The sequence below is a fragment of the Oncorhynchus mykiss genome, chromosome 1 (genome assembly GCF_013265735.2).
Source record: "Oncorhynchus mykiss isolate Arlee chromosome 1, USDA_OmykA_1.1, whole genome shotgun sequence".
Classification (NCBI taxonomy): Eukaryota; Metazoa; Chordata; class Actinopteri; order Salmoniformes; family Salmonidae; genus Oncorhynchus; species Oncorhynchus mykiss.
The window spans coordinates 74,014,056-74,034,533 of record NC_048565.1 but is presented as its reverse complement, the minus strand read 5'-3'; the positions used below and the strand labels follow the sequence as shown (position 1 = coordinate 74,034,533).

The following is a 20,478-nucleotide window of genomic DNA, read 5'->3' as shown; positions in this document are numbered from 1 at the left end:
ATGTTATCAAGAGTGATCAGATGAATTGCAATTAATTGTAAAGTCCCTCTTTGCCATGCAAATGAACCGAATCCTCCAAAAACATCTCCACTGCATTTCAGCCCTGCCACAAAAGGACCAGCTGACATCATGTCAGTGATTCTCTCGTTAACACAGGTGTGAGTGTTGACGAGGACAAGGCTGGAGATCACTCTGTCATGCTGATTGAGTTTGAATAAGACTGGAAGCTTCAAAAGAAGGGTGGTGCATGGAATCATTGTTCTTCCTCCGTCAAACACGGTTACATGCAAGGAAACACGTGCCGTCATCATTGCTTTGCACAAAAAGGGCTTCACAGGCAAGGATATTGCTGCCAGTAAGATTGCACCTAAATCAACCATTTATCGGATCATCAAGAACTTTAAGGAGAGTGGTTCAATTGTTTTGAAGAAGGCTTCAGGGTGCCCAAGAAAGTCCAGCAAGCGCCAGGACCGTCTCCTAAAGTTGATTCAGCTGCAGGATCGGGGCACCACCAGTACAGAGCTTGCTCAGGAATGTCAGTAGGCAGGTGTGAGTGCATCTGTATGCACAGTGAGGCAAGTAGTGTCAAGAAGGGCAGCAAAGAAGCCACTTCTCTCCAGGAAAAACATCAGGGACAGACTGATATTCTGCAAAAGGTACAGGGATTGGACTGCTGAGGACTGGGGTAAAGTAATTTTCTCTGATGAATCCCCTTTCCGATTGTTTGGTTCATCTGGAAAAAAGCTTTTTCGGAGAAGACAAGGTGAGCGCTACCATCAGTCCTGTGTCATGCCAACAGTAAAGCATCCTGAGACCATTCATGTGTGGGGTTGCTTCACAGCCAAGGAGTGGGCTCACTCACAATTTTGCCTAAGAACACAGCCATGAATAAAGAATGGTTCCAACACATCCTCCGAGAGCAACTTCTCCCAACCATCCAGGAACAGTTTGGTGACGAACAATGCCTTTTCCAGCATGATGGAGCACCTTAAGACCTTAATCCCATTGAGAACTTGTGGTCAATCCTCAAGAGGCGTGTGGACAAACAAAACCCCATAAATTCTGATAAACTCCAAGCATTGATTATGCAAGAATGGGCTGCCATCAGTCAGGATGTGGCCCAGAAGTTAAATGACAGCATGCCAGGGCGGATTGCAGAGGTCTTGAAAAGGAAGGGTCAACACTGCTAATATTGACTCTTTGCATCAACTTCATGTAATTGTCAATAAAAGCCTTTGACACTTATGAAACGCTTGTAATTATACTTCAGTATTCCATAGTAACACCTGACAAAAATATCTAAAGACACTGAAGCAGCAAACTTTGTGGAAATTAATATTTGTGTCATTCTCCAAACTTTTGGCCATGACTGTATGCTAAAAAAATATTTTTTGCTAATAATCCTTTTTCCCTCCCTTTTTTCTCATGCTTGACTTTTTGTGTTTGCAGAATATTTGGCCATTTCAGCCATCGTTCTGAATGGCAGCTTGTCAAGATTGACTTCAGGCCCATCTTCAACAGAAGGTGCACCACAGACGACTATCAGACCTGGCAGTTACACAATGACGTAAGAGCAACCATTTTGATACATTTATAATGGCATGGGGACCTTGGTTTGATGGAATACATCTGCTCAAGCTTATTCTTCTACATGGACACAATGAAGATGAACATGTCCTATCTCACCCAATTGTCTATCTCAAATTTGTCTGAATATTATGGCTATTTTCTGTGTATTAACTTCCAGATAACAAAGTATAAGTTATACACATTTTCATGTGTATACTACTATAATGAATTTTTTAACTCCATCAATCAGTGTCTTTCCTTTGAAGCCGTTAAATAAAAAAGGAAGTCAATTCTGAAATGTTATAGTTAATTATTCAAATAATGCATTATTTCTCACAGGGTAAAGTCTGCATCATGGGAGTGAAGAGAATCTTCCAGAATCTGAAGCCCGACGCCAGATGTGTCAAAACCAAAGATCAGTACATCTCCCAGATGTCAGACTCCTGTCCATGCACTGAGGCTGACTTTGAGTGGTGAGGAGCCTACTGCCTGCTACTGTCGCTTATTTAACATTCAATTCAATTCCATACAGTCTTTATTAATCCTTTTAGCTGCAAAAAAAAGGCACCATTGGAGCACAATAACACAATTGCAGACTGTTTGTAACCATTTATCCCCATTGTGAAGGAGAAGTTTCACAACGTTCATCATACATTTCTGTGATCTGTTGGGTCTGTCCAGGTACATATTTGTAGTAGGGACACTCCCCATAAGAACGCTCTTCTGGTTTTGATGGAAGGAATCGTGAAAGATCGTTTGGTGCTGCTAGTTGCATGGCTTTGTCGTTCGAGGGTACAAGCATCAGGTTTATGGGGTTGTCCACATTTCCAGCACCATTGTTTATGCTTTATCCATTTAACGATCTGTCCTGTGTTCAACTTCTTGGACTCTGGACATGAGATGAGATTTTGTTATGTGTTGTCATAGTGACGAGAGAATGGCTAGGGTTTGGAAGGGGTCTTGGCTTGAGCAGGCTCCTAGGAGCTTGGATATTCACTGATGTTAAGGATTGAAGCGGCTCTCTCCTTTGGTCTAGTGGAGGCACGTTGGTCATTCTTAACTGTCACATTGGTAGAGGGCCACATCTCTGCTTGATATATGCTTAGCCTTGGACTTCTTCTGGATCCTGGCTGTCAAGTCAGGTAAGGCGTACATTTGGCCTGTCCGATACCGTGGTCAAAACTGTACTCCACAAATGAATCTCTGTAGTCCTGTGGCATCTTGCTCAAGAGCGGGTTGACATGGGAAACAAATCTGAGCTCGTAGCTGTTCTGAGTCACTCTCTCTTCCGCTCTCAAAATGGGGCAACGATGACTTTGAGATGCTGTATAATGAGGCAATTAGCTGTTTCATACCAGGTCGTGGGGCAGGTTGCGGAACCATGCTGGAGCGGGGTGAATAACCAGTTGCTGGTCCAGGTTACCATGGATAGGCAGGGAGAAGTGGAGGTGAGTCACCGTAGGCTCAACTTTCCTCTAGGTTGGTGTCTTACTGTGCTACCTGTGGTGCCTGTTCTGCCTGAGGTTCCTGTGCTGCCTGTGGTGCCTGTGGGAAAGGCACAAAGTTGTCACAAGGTGTGTGGAGGGACCTGTCAGATAGTGCTGGAGAGGTGCTCCTGGAGGTATCATCATCTTCCTCTTCATCGTTAAGGAAAGATGTGGAGAGCTTGAATAGCTCTAGTTCATTCTCTATTTTATTTATGCTTTCTCCTGTAGCCACAGATTTTGTTCCCTTTACTGCTGAGCTTTTCTGGCCTGGGAGTCTAATCCTTCACAATCCATGTCGGCACTGTGATTTTCATCCAGCTGACGCTCCACAAGCTTTATTTTCTCCTCCAACATAGCTGCTTGGAGGTTAGAAAGGCCTGGGAATTGGCTCACCGAGTGGGCACTAGATCTGAAGCTGGGCACACTGCTCTTTGTTAGTATATCTGCTCGACTACTCCATCGTCCTTGTCAGAGCAGTGCCTGTATTGAGGCTAGGCATTGATCTTGGTGAGCGAGGTATTCAACTGCGTAGTCAGTCAGGTGTACTGGGGAATGTCTCTTTCTCAGAATACAGGGCCGCGCAGATGGGCCAGGTGTGTCCATACGTGCTGCTTTCCATATCTTTGCGTGATTACTCAATCCAGCTCTAAAGGAGCATGAAGTAGAGGATGGTGCCTCTTGAAATCGTGACTGGTGTGACTATGTGTACAGATGTAGAATAATGATTTAAATATTAATTCAGCAGGAAAATAATCCTGCGGTAACAGGACATGTGAATTATTATGTAGATTATACTTAATGAACAGTTTTTTGTTAGGGTAAATCTAAGTCTGAAATGTCAACGTGAAAATTACAAACTTTAGAAGTCTTTTTAAAAATCAAATACACTAAAAGTTTGCATCAAATTAAGATCCTACATCTGTAGATATGTAGATTGTGTTAGAGAGCGTTAGCAGTTCCTCAGTTAACTTCTCTGGGATATGTGAGACGCTAGCGTCCCACCTGGCCAAAAGCCAGGGAAAATGCAGAGCGCCAAATTCAAATAAATTACTATAAAAATCAAACTTTCATTAAATCACACATGCAAATTAGAGTTACACTTGTTGTGAATCCAGCCAACATGTCAGATTTCAAAAAGGTTTTTCGGCGAAAGCAAACGATGTTATTATCTGAGGATAGGACCTCCATAAACAAAGAGAGAAAGCATATTTCAACCCTGCAGGCGCGACACAAAACACAGAAATAAAAATATAATTAATGCCTTACCTTTGACGAGCTTCTTTAAAGTTGCTCTGGCGGTTAATAGGAATACGAGTTTTAGGTCGCGAAAACTTCTATCATACATGTCAGATTTCAATACTGGCCGATGTCATAACATAAGGGAGGTTGTCTTCTCTCGAATGAGCGATTGATCATATTTTTGTTATATTCCTACCTTGAGAATAGTGCAATTTAACAGAGGGTATAGCACATCTTTCCTATTTGTCTGCCTTTTTAGTCCAGGGTGCATTGCATGGTGCCATTGCCTGAGATATTATAGAAAGGAGATAGGAATCCAATGAATTTAGGAACGCATAACGCCCCACTCAGCAGACTGTCGACCAATCACTTTCATGTTGTCATGCGGTTGCTAAGCTAATCATCACGTAATCCCTTCTCAAAGTCAGTGTACATATCGAGAAACGTGCCTATATTCCTCAAAAGTACGTAATGTCACAATTCCCAAAGCTATACGATATTACAGTTATCTCAATATTACGATATAATATAACGATATTACAGTTATATTACAGTTATCTCTTATCTCTTATTATGTTGTACTTCTTATTGACGAAATTCTTGATAATGTTGGGTTTTTGAACTAGTGCACAAAAGACTTGTATTCGCTATTTGAAGGAGTGCACTCCTTGTCCCAGAATCACCCAGAATGAACCGCACGGCCCATTGACATAGCATGGACAGCGTTTCCCATCTCCTCAAAAGTATATCAGCCATTGTGAATGTCAGACTCCACTCTGTGAGGCACATCAATCTGCAGGTTGAACATGGTGAGATTGTAGACTCCTAAATTGATTGTGCAGTTTGTTAAGGTGAATTTACAGCTAACTAGCTACTTTACATGCTGATATTGTATTTGGTATTATTGTATGTAGCTATGTTTGCTAGCTAGCTACCTAGCTAGCAATTCAATGCTCTCTCTATGGATTGGCTGGTTGGCTAAATAGCTAGCTACTTAACAGGTTTCCGCAAAGATTTTCCATGTTGCAACCAACGTTATCATAATGCCAAAATGAAACATTTGTTCACAAAAACATATTATTTGGAAATATTAGTGTTATTTAACACTGTAAATTAAAGAACCAAGTGGTTTTGAGTGGATTTTTCCTTTAAGCTTCATAGCCAGCTGTTTTATACACTAGTTACTTTCACATCGATGTCAACATAGGCAGCATGTCCAATAGGCTAGGAGAAGATAAGCTTCCCGTAAAGTAAATGTAATTATATTTGACAAAAATTGCTATATAATTAACGTAAACTCATGTATACTCGTACATTGCCTTGGTCCGTACAATTACCCTTATTTTAGCGCCCCAAAAACGTAATACTTCCAGATCAACTGTAATGTCACAATTTGTAATGTAATGTAAAGCACAATTTCTCCCCTTTCCAACAGAATAAATTACATGACCTAAATGCTGCCCGTTTCTGCATGATTCAAGCAGGCAATGAGCCCTGTCGGATCTTAAAAAAAATGGCGGGTGGGGAAGTGAAACTAATATGTGATAGTGAGAAGGAGAGATGTCGTGTGGGAAAATTGCTTTTTTTCACTTGATCTGTCCAACATGTAAATAAAACACTATAAAGAGTTTATATAATGTGTCATTACATACCTATTTGAAGGTTTGGGTTTTTAGGGCGGTGCTAAAGTGATCTTAGAAGTAAACACCGGCTTTGAGAATGATGATCGCATGCAATGATGACGCAAAAAATGACTAGGTATCCCCCCTCTTACCCCCGTCACTGTCCATTTCTTGTTTTTAAAGGATAAGAGAAGTGCTACACCTGGTGGAGAGAGATTGTAAGACAGAAATAGTAGCTTTATGCGTGCTGTACGTTACAACATGACAAGCCACGATGTAACGGAGGGTCCGTTTAATCAACTTTTCTCCAATACTATAGAGCCATTACCATGTCGATCAACGCTTGAATAGAAACCTAGTTCACACCCCCGATTTTGACGTCAACACAGTCGCTACAGTCTCATTAGTTTTCTTTGTAGCCTCGTTTGAATGTTGCGGTTCCGCCCTTTTCTACGGAATGGGGTTAGTTTACGTTACTCATACGTTATAATTTAAAATACTACACCAAAGAGAATGATTTGGCTCCAGAGGATCATTAGAAATTTGGGCAGAACGTGCGGCAAATAGCCTGTTAAATATCTTATGAGTAGCAGCTGTCAGTGAAAAGTAGTTAAATTGGCCTATCGCAATATTTCCAAATACAATCGTAGGAAAACATTTGTTTAGAAAGTAAATGGCTATTGCTAAAAAAAGAAGAATTTGTCTCTAGAATTCTCAACACCCAATTGAGCGAGGAGAGGGTTGGGGAACCCTGCTATAAACCCTGATTAGGCCTACTCTGTCACAATGCGCTAACACATTCGTTGTTCAAAACGGTCTGTTTTGCTAACAGTGATTGAGTCACATTATTAGCCTAAATTCTGACTAAGCAATCTACTCATCACATTAGGAATAGTAGCCTACCTTACATTAGTCTGCAAATGCGATGATAGATGCATGTAATCCTTTATTATAAAGGTGCAGTTTTATGGTGTCAAAATAGCTTCCCCAAACTTGAAACTCACTTGCCGCCTATGGATGTCAGCATCAGAAGTCAGCCTTTTTGTGACTTGATAGCGTGTATTATGCATCTATTTCATGTTGGGCTGTATGCAGCTTTCCACAAGTAAATTTGTGAATTTATGATGAGGTTGAGCTGTGGTTGACATTGTATATGCCATTCCACAGACCTTTAAACCTAATATTGCCATGATATAAGTAATGGCTGGGGTCAGTTTTATTTTCGCTGTTCTCCAAATAGCATTTTAGGTTTTTTAAATGTGTAGAAATGCAGTAAATTAGCTTCAATTTCCAAAGAATGCCATACCCTAGGTTTAGCCAAAATAACGCCACTGACACTAATCAGCTAATAATGACAGTAAAATCTAACAATAGTAACAGAGATGGCATAAAAATGAGCTGCATAAATGCTGTATAATGACGAAAAACAGACCAAATGAATAACAACTTAATCAGTAATCTTTAACAAGGAACAAATGCTGTTCTCACCAGAGACAGATTTCTGTCCACAGCAGCAGGTATCGAGCTGAACAGTAAACACTGGAAGTTTGTGACTTCCTTCATTACAGTGCCTTCGGAAAGTATTCAGACCCCTTGACTTTTTCCACATTTTTTAAAGTTATAGCCTTATTCTAAAATGGATTAAATAAAAAAAATCCTAAGCAATCTACACAAAATACCCCATAATGACAAAGCAAAAAACAGGTTTTTAGAAATGTTAGCAAATTTATTAAACATAAAAAACATAAATACCTTATTTACATAAGTATTCAGACCCTTTGCTATGAGATTCAAAATTGAGCTCAGGTGCATCCTGTTTCCATTGATCATCCTTGAGATGTTTCTTCAACTTGATTGGAGTCCACCTGTGGTAAAGTCAATTGGACATGATTTGGAAAGGCACACACCTGTGTAAGGTCCCACAGTTGACAGTGAATGTCAGAGCAAAAACCAAGCCATGAGGTTGTAGGAATTGTCTGTAGAGTTCCGAGACAGCATTGTGTCGAGGCACAGATCTGGGGCAGGGTACCAAAACATTTCAGCAGCATTGAAGGTCCCCAAGAACATAGTGGCCTCCATCATTCTTAAATGGAAGAAGTTTGGAACCACCAAGACTCTTCCTAGAGCTGGACTCCTGGACAAACTGAGCAATCAGGGGAGAAGGGCCTTGGTCAGGGAGTTTACCAAGAACCTGATGGTCATGCTCACAGAACTCTAAAGTTTGTCCGTGGAGATGGGAGAACCTTCCAGAAATACAACCATCTCTGTAGCACTCCACCAATCAGGCCTATATGGTAGAGTGGCCAGACGGAAGCCACTCCTCAGTAAAAGTCACATGACAGCCCACTTGGAGTTTGCCAAAAGACACCTAAAGGACTCTCAGACCATAGGAAACAAGATTCTCTGGTCTGATGAAACGAAGATTGAACTCTTTGGCCTGGCCTGAATGCCAAGTGTCACATCTGGAGAAAACCTGGGACCATCCCTAAGGTGAAGCATGTTGATGGGAGCATCATGCTGTGGGGATGTTTTTCAGTGGCAGGGACTGGGAGACTAGTCAGGATCGAGGGAAAGATGAACAGAGCAAAGTACAGAGAGATCCTTGATGAAAACCTGCTCCAGAGCACTCAGGTCCTCAGACTGGGGTGAAGGTTCACCTTCCAACAGGACAACGACCCTAAGCACACAGCCTAGACAACACAGGAGTGGCTTCGAGACAAGTCTCTTAATGTCTTTGAGTGGCCCAGTCAGAGCCCGGGGGAGGGCCTTGGTCGGGGAGTTTACCAAGAACCTGATGGTCATTCTCACAGAACTTTAAAGTTTTGAACCTGATCAAACATCTCTGGAGAGACCTGAAATTAGCTGTGCTGCAATGCTCCCCATCGAACCTGACAGAGCTTGAGAGGATCTGCTGAGAATAATGGGATAAACTCCCCAAATACAGGTGTGCCAAGCTTGTAGTGTCATACCCAAGAAGAATCAATGCTGTAATTGCCGCCTAAGGTGCTTCAACAAAGTACTGAGTAAAGGGTCTGAATACTTATGTAAATGAATACGGAAATGCAATATTTCCATTATTTCAACAAACAAAAAAATTGCAATTTCCCCTGGATTCACCTGGTCAGTCTGTCATGGAAAGAGCAGGTGTTCTTAATGTTTTTTTCACTCAGTGTAAGTGTAAACAGACAAGATAAGGACAAGATCAGGACGAAGGACGCATTTAGCTCCAGGTATAAACAGGTTTTCAGATACAAACAATGCACCTCCTGTGTCATTACCTGATGATGGTCTCAGTGAGCCCATACTCAGTAAAGTAGAATCCATTCCACCCACAAAATAGGGGAGGCTTATGCATGTAGAAAGGTCTCAGGATGTTGAGTGTGCTTGAATGTCAGTATTTGAAGTGGTGTATGTGTGTGTGTGTTTGTGTGTCTTGATGAAGGGTCTGCACTCCACTCATCAATATGCTGTCATTTGTTTACTGGAGCAAACCTTTTAATTCCAGCTAACACTGACATCTGACATCTGCCCATCAATCAATTGTATACGATATTTGTTTATGTAACATTTTCTTACAGTGTTCCAAAGCCAGTAAACATACACTATATATACTGTTTAACAGTTGGTGGATTCGGCTATTTCAGCCACCCCTGTTGCTGACAGGTGTATAAAATCGAGCACACAGCCATGCAATCTCCATAGACAAACAATGGCAGTGGAATGGCCTTACTGTGACTCAGTGACTTTCAACTTGTGCACTGTCATAGGATGCCACCATTCCAACAGGTCAATTCATCAAGTACTGCCCTGCTAGAGCTGACAACTGCAAGTGGTGTTATTGTGAAGTGGAGCAACAACGGCTCAGCCACGAAGTAGTAGGCCACACAAGCTCACAGAACAGGACCGCCGAGTGCTGTAGCGTGTAAAAATCATCTGTCTTCAGTTGTAACACTCACTACCGACTTCCAAACTGCCTCTGGAAGCAAAGTCAGCGCAACAAGTGTTCGTCGGGAGCTTCATGAAATGGGCTTCCATGGCAGAGCAGCCACACATAAGCCTAAGTTCACCATGCACAATGCCAAGCGTTGGCTGGAGTGGTGTAAAGCTCGCCGCCATTGGACTCTGGAGCAGTGGAAACACGTTCCCTGGAGTGATGAGTCACGCTTCACCATCTGAATCTGGGTTTGGAGTTGCCAATAGAACACTACAATTCCCCCGTGCACAAAGCGAGGTCCATACAGAAATGGTTTGTTGAGATCAGTGTGGAAGAATTTGACTGGTCTGCACAGAGCCCTGACATCAACCCCATCGAACACACTTGGGATGAATTGGAACGCCGACTGCGAGCCAGGCCTAATCGTCCAACATCAGTGCACGACCTCACTAATGCTCTTGTGGCTGAATTGAAGCATATCCCCGCGGCAACATTCCAACATATAGTGGAGAGTCTTCCCAGAAGAGTGGAGGCTGTTATAGCAGCAAAGGAGGGACCTCCATGTTAATGCCCATGGTTTTGCAATGAGATGTTTAACGAGCAGGTGTCCACTTACTTTTTCATGTAGTGTATATAGACATTTTAATTTCTTATGGTGATATTGATGACGAACACATCAAACAGAATAGTATATCAAGCTAAGTAATGATTGGTGTTAAAAATCAAGGAAATAAAACAAATGAATTTTGAAAACAGACATTCACTTTCTATACATCCATATTACTGACCACGACCTGTAGCTTATTGATTTTTCTCACCCACCCCAAACAGTGATTTTGGCTTTGAGAGGCAGAGTGATGGAGGATGCACTGCTGCCTTCTGGTTTGTTCCATCCTCCGTGTCCAGAGACTGCACCACCGGAGACAGCTTCCTAAACACTACAGGGTATGGTAAATCCTTCTCCATTTAACATAATTCAGTAAAGTAGACAGAGTATTTCCTTGTTTTATTTCTTCGTATGTATTTAAGGGGGAGTACAAGTTGTCTAGTTATTTATGTCTGTATGTGTGTATGTTGTAGATACCGTAAGGCTCTGTCCAATAACTGCACTGCGGGAACCCTTGGGAAGTACCGCATTAGGAGGCAGAGGTGTCTCCACCAGGCCCCCAGGGGTCTGCAGCTGGTCACCAGTGAGGGAACACTCACAGCCACCCTGGGGGACAACGTGACCCTCCTGGTGTTTCTGGAGGAGGTAATGGTCTGGCATATTTCTTAGAGATCTTATCAAACTATTAAAAGCTACACTCATAGAAGAAAGGTTCCAAGAGGCTTCTTCAGCTCTCCCCATAGGAGAACACTTTTGGTTTCCGTGTAGAACAGGTTTTTACATGGAACCCAAAAGGTTTCTACCTGGAACCAAAAATGGTTATTCAAAGGTTCTCCTATGGGGACAGCCGAAGAACCCTTTTAGGTTCTATTCTGAACAAAAATATAAACGCAACATGCAACAATGTCAAACATTTTACTGAGTTAGAGTTCATATGCAGTGGGGCAAAAAAGTATTTAGTCAGACACCAATTGTGCAAGTTCTCCCACTTAAAAAGAAGAGAGAGGCCTGTAATTTTCATCATCGGTACACTTCAACTAAAAAAATCCAGAAAATCACATTGTAGGATTTTTAATAAATGTATTTGCAAATTATGGTGGAAAATAAGTATTTATATTTCTCATTTTGTCTGTCATAGTTGAAGTGTACCTATGATGAAAATTACAGGCCTCTCTCATATTTTTAAGTGGGAGAACTTGCACAATTGGTGGCTGACTAAATACTTTTTTTGCCCCACTGTATGGTAGTCAGTCAATTGAAATAAATAAATTAGGCCCTAACCTATGGATATCACATGACTGGGAATACAGATATGCATCTGTTGGTCACAGATACCGTAACAAAAAAGGTAGGGGTGTGGATCAGAAAAACAGTCAGTGTCTGGTGTGACCACCATTTGCTTCATGCAGCGCGAAAAACGTCTCCTTCGCATAGAGTTGATCAGGTTGTTGTTTGTGGCCTGTTGAATGTTGTCCCACTCCTCTTCAATGGCTGTGCGAGGTTGCTGGATATTGGACGGGAACTGTAAACACTGTCGTACATGTCGATCCAGAGCATCCCAAACATGCTCAATGGGTGACATGTCTGGCGAGTATGCAGGCCATGGAAGAACTGGGACATTTTCTGCTTCCAGGAATTGTGTACAGATGTTTGCGACACGGGGCTGTACATTATCATGCTGAAACATGAGGTGATGGCGGCGGATGAATGGCACGACAACGGGCCTCAGGATCTCGTGACGGTATCTCTGTGCATTCAAATTGCCATCGATAAAATGTGATTGTGTTCGTTGTCCGTAGTTTATGCCTGCCCGTACCATAACCCCACATCCACCATGGGGCACTGTGTTCACAACTTTGACAACAGCAAACTGCACGCCCACATGACACCATACACATGGTCTGCGGTAGTGAGGCCGGTGGAACGTACTGCCAAATTCTCTACAACGACGTTGGAGGCGGCATATGGTAGAGCAATGCACATTAAATTCTCTGGCAACAGCTCTGGTGGACATTCCTGCTGTCAGCATGCCAATTGCACGCTCCTTCAAAACTTGAAACATCTGTGTCATTGTGTTGTGTGACAAAACTGCACATTTTAGAGTGGCCTTTTAATGTTCCCAGCACAAGGTGCACCTGTGTAATGATCATGCTGTTTAATCAGCTTCTTGATATGCCATACCTGTCAGGTGGATGGATTATCTTGGCAAAGGACAAATGCTCACGAACAGGGTTGTAAACAAATTTGCATTTGCACAAAATACATTTAGGTACACATTGATCTACACTCATTTGTCTACCAATGGAATGATATGAGCAGCAGTGCATCATGTTGTACATTTTGTTGGTTCATAGGCCTTATCTAAGAGCCTTGATGTTTGTTGTGTAACACTTGTAGCCATTGTCATACAGTTATTACATACTGTAGATGTAGGATCTTAATATGATCTGCCTGTTGCAGGATAACTTCCTGCAATGCAGGACATTTAAAGTTGTAATGTATTTGAGGTTTAAAAAGGCTTCTGAAGATTGTAATTTCCACCTTGAAATTTCAAACTAAATTTTCCCAAAAATGGCCATTAATTATGATCCACCTAATAATTCACATTTCCTGTTGCTGCATGAATATTTTCCCGCTGTAGCAAACTGGCTGAAATTAAGATCCTACGTCTGTATAACAATGTATTGCTACAGGTAGAATATGTGTAGGGTATAGAAATCAATATACTGTAATAGTGCATTTAAATTATTATGTTAAACATGCACACTGTATCTCGCCATAAACATGCATTTCCATTGGTAGGGTGATGGCTCCACAACAAGTATAACAGTGGACTTTGGAGACGGGACGGCCATATCCTACGCTAACATCAGCTCCATAGAGGATGGGGTCAAACATACCTACAGTAAAGTCGGCATTTACCAAGTGGCTGCTATGGCACTCAACAGCCTGGGCTCTGAGAGAGTCTTACTATACCTGCATGTTACTTGTAAGTGAAACTAAAAATGAAAGACGGATAGAATGACTTTGCTGTAGAGTTACAGTACAGGTGCTCTTTGCAGCATTTCTTCCTGAAAATATCTTTCTGTAAATGACGTGTCTGCAGTAGGAAACGACTACAATTCCATGAAAGAAAACACATTTTTTTGCTGTTGTTTGGTGTTGTAGGTACACTTGAGCAAGTGCAGCTTTCAGCTCCCTCTGTGGTTGTTAGGAATAAAGCAGTGGATCTATCAACAGTCCTGAAGCCACGTTATGTTGGAACAGTCACCTACTACTGGTGGTTCAACAACCACACTGAGGTCAGTCAATCAAGATTTCCACTATATCTTCAAACTGTTTAGATTTACGGAACCTTACTCGCCTCATTTACAGAATGAATTGTAATATTGTGTGTTGTATGGACAAACCTACCTATAGTGACACATGACTAAAATGGAAATGTATTAAAAATGTATGCATTCATTTTCTATGTCTGTAAGCCTGTCGTGACTTTAGTGGGAGGAATGTCCTTCACCTTCTACAAGGAGGGAACTCATACTGTCACCGTGCAAGTGTCAGCAGGCAACACTGTCCTTCAAGACAAAATAACTGTTGCAGTCTATGGTGAGGTCTTTGAAATGACTCATCTCTGTATTACTGAGGTGTTATAGCTAGGTTTCTAACAACCAGGTGGTAAATGGTCTGTGATATAAAATATTGATTGTGATGTTCATCCACTTGATCATTATAATAATTTAGATGTTTAATGTTTAATTAAGCAATAAGGCACGAGGGAGTTAAGGGCTGTTCTTACGCAACACAGAATGCCTGGATACAGCCCTTAGCTGTGGTATATTGGCCATATACCACAAACCCCCGAGGTGCCTTATTGCTATTATAAACTGGTTACCAATGTAATTAGAGCAGTAAAAATGTATGTTTTGTCTTACCCTTGGTATACGGTCTGATATACCACAGCTGTCAGCCAATCAGCATTCAGAGCTCAAACCTCCCAGTTTATAATAATTTATATCTCTTATGATCTATTAACAGTTTATTTCTTATTATCTGGTATCCATTAGCAATTAACATGTCTTGTATTTTCCTGTAGAATATTTCCGGTCACACGTTTTAGCATTCTCCTCTAATCTGGACGCCTTCAATCCTGCTGTGGCTGAATGGAGACAGGACATCAGTAGAGTGGTCAAGGACTCCATGGTCCAAGTGAGTCCTTCTTTAAATATTCTACAGTGCTACTACTGCACTTTTTACCAGTGAATTACTGGGATTACAGTGACTAATTGGTGATCTCTGATGATTAATTCACAAGTAATTTTAACAGCATTGCGAACAATTTTGTAGCAAATGGTACACTCTTTGAAAAATCTAGAACCTTAAAGGGTTTTTTGGCTGTCCCCATAGGAGAACCCTTTGAAGAACCCTTTTTGGTTGCAGGTAGAACACTTTTGCTTCCAGGTAGAACCTATTGGGTTCCATGTAGAACCATTTGGCCTATTGTAAATAACAGGTAGAGTACACCATATAAGGAAAAGTGCTTCCAGTCAGTCCCCTTCGTCTCTCGCAGGATGTCAAGAAGCGCATTGGGTTACATAACGGACACTGAGCTATATATACCCCTCACAGTGGGAAACATTCACTTTGACCTTTTGTCTTGTCAGATATTACCACGTTTTATACCAGGAAAGTGACAGGGGACCTCTGGTTACAGCGCAAATGCACTTAAAAGACCTGCCCTTTACCAAAGACTGTCAAATGGAACTTGCATGTTTGGGCTGATTTGTGCATTATTTCTTGACAGTGACTGGTACTTAGTCAAATGAGATCTAAAGCAGAAAACTGGGTGGATTTAGCCTTTTCCATGCTTAATTGCAGTGCAATGCGTTACAGTAGAACACAACCTTATGTAAATAAAGAAGAAACTGAGACCCCAGAATTGTATTTATTTTTAATTACTTTTTAATTGAAGGTCACAGGGATCAATGGAGAGCAGCTTCTGGTGTCAGTGCTCCCAGGGTTGCCAACGGCAGCAGAGTTGTTTATCATCCCAGAGAAAAGGCCAACAGAGGGGACAATGAATAGAAAAGGGACACATTTAGAGCAGGTAATGTGTCACCAGGCTTCATAGTCAAACACATCCACATTTTTTTGAATTAGTTATTTTTTATTATTATTGTTATTCTCATTTACATAGTTCCATTACTTGAATCATGCCAAAGTTAGGCCAACCTCAACATTCAATACAAGCAAATAATAACAGCATCACTAGCAGCACAATGTAGAATCACATTTCCTCTTGATTATATTATTCATATCATGGTGGCTTCATGATTTGCTCATAATGAGTTTTTCTCTCTTTGCTGCTTTAATCACACGTGCATGTGGAGCCTACTGTTATTTTATTCAAATATAAGCGCAACAAAATGACATGTCAGAACACATTCCCACCACTAGAGGGCAATGTCTTCACATCAAAATAGTAGAACCTCAGCCTTGAAAACCTGCATTCATCTCAATACTGCATTGTGATCGTCATCACAATTTATTTCACATAACTCAATTCTAACCATGAGAAGTGGATAGTTCTAATACATACTATACTTCACCATTCACTCCAATATCGAAGGGTTTGTTTCGAAAAGAACCACATTGAATAGAATGACTAAGATGTTGGCACTGCGCTCTAATTGTTTAACAGCTCTTTAATCCTTGGCATTCTATAGAACTGATAAAACACACCACGTTTTCATCCGCATTTCAGCAGCTCAAGCTTATAGTAAAATGGATATCCATTTCCGTCCGTCATCAGACACTTTTATTCTGCATCATCTGTTACAATCCCAGATGCACGTATTTGCATAAGACATATTTGCATATGTTGCAACAAGTAAACACAATTCCAGTGGATCAGTTAGCCTTAAACTGAGATAATAGGTATTTAACAATGATGCATCATGTAGTAGGACACACGTAGAGAGGATACTAGTGGTGGGGCACCCTGAGTTGGGAATTAGGGGGATGTATTTATCTACAGCCTGTCTGATTACCTGGCAAGACCTTACAGACAATGGGGTAATACATCTTAGTTCACTGTTGCACGTCTTCCTGTGTCGTGAGTGGCATGGGGTGTGTGCGCATGTTTGTGTGCCCATGCGTGTGTGCATGAGTGCTTGCGGGATGTCTGGTGCAGCTTATTAAAATGTGTAATAGATTTACTGACCCTGATATGCCACTAGAATAAAAAGTAATTATTCATACAGAGTAGAGCAGTCTAATTTTAACCAATGGGAAGAGTTTAGAAAGAACGAGATGGAATAAGTGAGCCATGGCTAAGGACTCAAATGGGCTTTGGGAAGGCTTTCTGGTCTCTTGTTAAATGACTGCTTCATCTAGGTGTGAAAAGCAGGGGAAATCATAGAGTATTGGAAAGAAAAGGAGGAGAAGGTTACTTATTTTATAGTGGCCTACCATATTATTAATCAGAAAAAACATCCAAAACAAAAAAAGAATTGGAAAAGCGACATACTGTACAGTATACACTTTTCAAATGTCACTCACTCTTGCCTCATAAGGTAATTTGTCCTGATAAGATTTCAATTGCTATTATTGGTTGGTCAGCCTTTCGACAGGAATTGAATTACAGTAGGCCTTTCCATGTCATATCAGCACATGCCCTTCTTTAAAACGAAGCAGTATTTACAATTCATGACTGAAGTTTACATATTGATGAGTGTGAAATGGTGCTGGTAACCAGAGCTGTGTTTTATTCCTCCACAGCTTTCTCAGGTCCTGCTAAGTGCCCTGAACCAAGACCTCATCCAGTTTACTCTGCGGCCCGGGGTTCAGGTTAACGTTTACCCCACACGACTGTCTCCAGGTCAGCCAGTCTGCTGCTGTGTCCACAGTATAGTCTGATGTCTGGTTATAGGACAGTTACAGATATAAGGTCCTACCTACAGTACTACTATGTAATTAGAATGAAGAGTTATGGATGTTGGCCATTTTGGAATGATGCAATGTAGTAGAATAAAATAGTAGAATATTCAGTAGGTATTCATATTTGTTGAAACAGTCTCAACACCCCCAGGACAACACACGCACACACACACACATACTTGAGAGGTTGTTAGCACAGGGTCAGCCAAAGAGCAATACACCTGAGCAAATCTTTAAGTTAAAGGGATACTTCAGGATTTTGGCAATGAGGCCCATTATCTACTTCACCAGAGTCAAATGAACCCTCTGTGCTAGCATGCTAGTAGATATACAAATGGTATCCAAGAGTTCATCTGACTCTGGGGAAGTAGATAAAAGACCTCATTGCCAAAATCCTGAAGTATCCCTTTCATGTGATGCTCCAAAGGTTTTGTATAATTTCAGCCAGTAGTTTTGAAAGTAGTGCTCACGAGCCAAAATGGGTCCCTGAAAATTGTACACAATTGTGTATTACGTCATCTGTATGATATGTTACAAATTTTCACACAAAAAAATTACATTTATTTATTTTTTGCAATTTGTAAGATATGTTACGAATTCTAATTCATATGATATGTTACGAATTCTAATTCGTACGATATGTTACGAAATCATGAGAACTTAACATCCTGCATCTTTAAGTGCTTGCATCTTTAAGGCCAAAACAGCAGGATATTGCACCTGGGATTTGAACCAGCATCCCAGAGAAGTCTAGTGCCACAACATCTTCATGAGAACGATATAAGAAAGACATAACTCATGTTGTTTTGATCATTAAGGTCAAATTCAGTTACACTATGGTGGTGAAAATGTCAAAAACTTGGACCAGATATCACCCCTGGTAAAAAGCCTCACAGCACCTGGGAGTTTGATGCCAGAAGTAAAAGACTAAAAGATGTATGTCTCTCTTTGTCTGATGTCTATATCCTTTTTTCTCCTTTATTCTTTTCCAAGCTCCTCTCGTGGACACCAGTGAGAGTGGGCACAATGGTGCTGCAGTCATTATGCTAGTGTCTGTAGTATTTGTGGGTTTGGCAGTTTTCGTTATCTTCAAGTTCAAAAGGTAAAGTATCCCGGACTTCATTTTAATGAAGCTGATTCAAATGAGAGTGATATTGTTCATTCAGGCCATTCTCACACACCAATCATTAAGAAAATTAATCTGTACATCTTACTACTCAAATCCAATAGCTAAAATGAGCCAAAATATAATTAACTATCTTTAGGGTAATCCTAACAATTGAACTTCTTCGAAGCCCCTCTTCTCTTTCCTATCCTCTTGAATATTCCTGGGAATTACAGTTTAATCAATTCTCTAAGTTCTGAATGGGTGTCAGTATTCTGCAGTTTATCAATATTAATCTATCTGACAATGTGAAAGTTGACCTTTCTGAAATGCTAAAGAGAGCCAGTGAGGCATTCAACAGAATGGCAGCAATGGTTGAAAAGTTAAGACCTGAGACAACATACAATGCCATATGAAATGGATAGTATCCTCTGCTTCCATTACATTGCAAAAGACCACACTCTCCCACAAGGTAAAGGTGCATTATGCAGAAATCGCACCGCCATTTCCTAAAATTCGAATAGCTTGCCTAATTTCAATTTATGTGACAAAACAAGTCATGGTGCCATCTAAACCGCTGTGAATATATATTTTCCATAACAAAAATGGTTTGAAGCTGGTGTACAAAACCACAAGTAAAAGACACAAAAACAAAACTTAAGAACGGGAGGCATAGAAATAGCGCACATAGAACAGATCTCCAGCTTCTTAGACTTGCTTTCATTGACAATGACAGATCTATAACTCATTATGTAACTATGAGAATTTGGTCGGGTAGCCCAAAAAGTTCAATATTGCAGCTTTAAAATGATTACTACTAAAAGTGTTAAGTGTGTGAATCTGTCACTTTTCAAGACATAATGAGAGTAGTTCATAGTTTAACATTTATCACCACAATGAAAAGGTACTGTAACTGCCCCATGAAACCCAGAATTATTAGAAAATTAAACAGGAAAATTAAACAGTGTTACTCCATTTTCCCTCATTGGTGGTAAATACAGTCTATTTTATGAGATATATTACAGAAGGGAATAAGCAGAAAACGATGTATTTACTATTCCTTTGCTGTTCCTCTTAACTCTTTTGTACTATGTATATTTCCTATAGGAAGATCCCTGGCATCAACATATACACAGAGGAGAGGTCAGAGAAACAACAGGAAGTGATCCCTACGGTGGCGTCCATAGCTGTCCCAAATCCTGAGGGAGACATGGTGACCTCTTTGGAGCACTTGGACACAGGGCCAGATGCACGTGGCATAGGTAAGGTATCCTTCATAAAAGGGCAATTACTGATAAGTCATCAAGAATAACTCATGCCTTATTGATGAGATATTGCTATAAATTCACATATTTGACCTTTTCTATAGTGGTGTACTGCTCTATTAAAGGAATAGTGCGACATTTTGGCAATCAAGCCCTTTTTTCTACTTACACAGAGTCAGCTGAACTCATAGATACCATTGTTATATCTCTGCTTAGAGTTTGAAGTCAGTTGAAGGTAGTTTCTGGAGCCATTGCTAACAGCTAACATGATACCAGAAATGACCTTCAACTTCTTTCAAACTGCACGCAGAGACATACCAATGGTATCCATGAGTTCATCTGACTCTGGGGAAGTAGAAACAAGGCCTTAATTGCCAACATGTTGCACTATCCTTTTAATGCTTGGCTGATTTAAAAAAATATAAGTTCACAGGTAGATCAAATCAATTCATTGAAATGAAAATGTTCATAATTTAAGTTGATACGTTCCCATAGGTTTGCATTGGTACTGTAAGACCGCCTTACCATGCCAATACACCTCATTAAATTGAATTGTGTACAGCAGTTATTTTTGTGTTTATGAATAAATTAGTGTCCTGAATAATGTAGCAGTGCTGTGATAAGCGACTCTGTAGAGCTCTAGTGGTTGATATACTCCTTTCCATTGTCAAGCAAGATTTGTTGGCATCGAAGATGGATATGCTTGCATGCTAA

The 20,478-nt window shown here is 40.8% G+C and overlaps 1 protein-coding gene across 1 annotated transcript in view; it reads left to right on the top strand.

The window, feature by feature from the left end:
• LOC110529136 (VPS10 domain-containing receptor SorCS1) overlaps window positions 1-20,478 on the top strand; it is a 50,318-nt gene that overhangs the window by 27,775 nt on the left and 2,065 nt on the right. Inside the window, exons 15-26 of the mRNA XM_021611274.2 lie at window positions 1,450-1,567; window positions 1,909-2,042; window positions 10,683-10,796; window positions 10,932-11,103; window positions 13,261-13,447; window positions 13,627-13,760; window positions 13,941-14,064; window positions 14,552-14,664; window positions 15,428-15,562; window positions 17,236-17,335; window positions 18,388-18,496; window positions 19,607-19,761. Of these exons, the coding sequence (XP_021466949.2) occupies window positions 1,450-1,567; window positions 1,909-2,042; window positions 10,683-10,796; window positions 10,932-11,103; window positions 13,261-13,447; window positions 13,627-13,760; window positions 13,941-14,064; window positions 14,552-14,664; window positions 15,428-15,562; window positions 17,236-17,335; window positions 18,388-18,496; window positions 19,607-19,761 (1,595 nt within the window). The remainder of the gene's footprint in view (window positions 1-1,449; window positions 1,568-1,908; window positions 2,043-10,682; window positions 10,797-10,931; window positions 11,104-13,260; window positions 13,448-13,626; window positions 13,761-13,940; window positions 14,065-14,551; window positions 14,665-15,427; window positions 15,563-17,235; window positions 17,336-18,387; window positions 18,497-19,606; window positions 19,762-20,478) is intronic.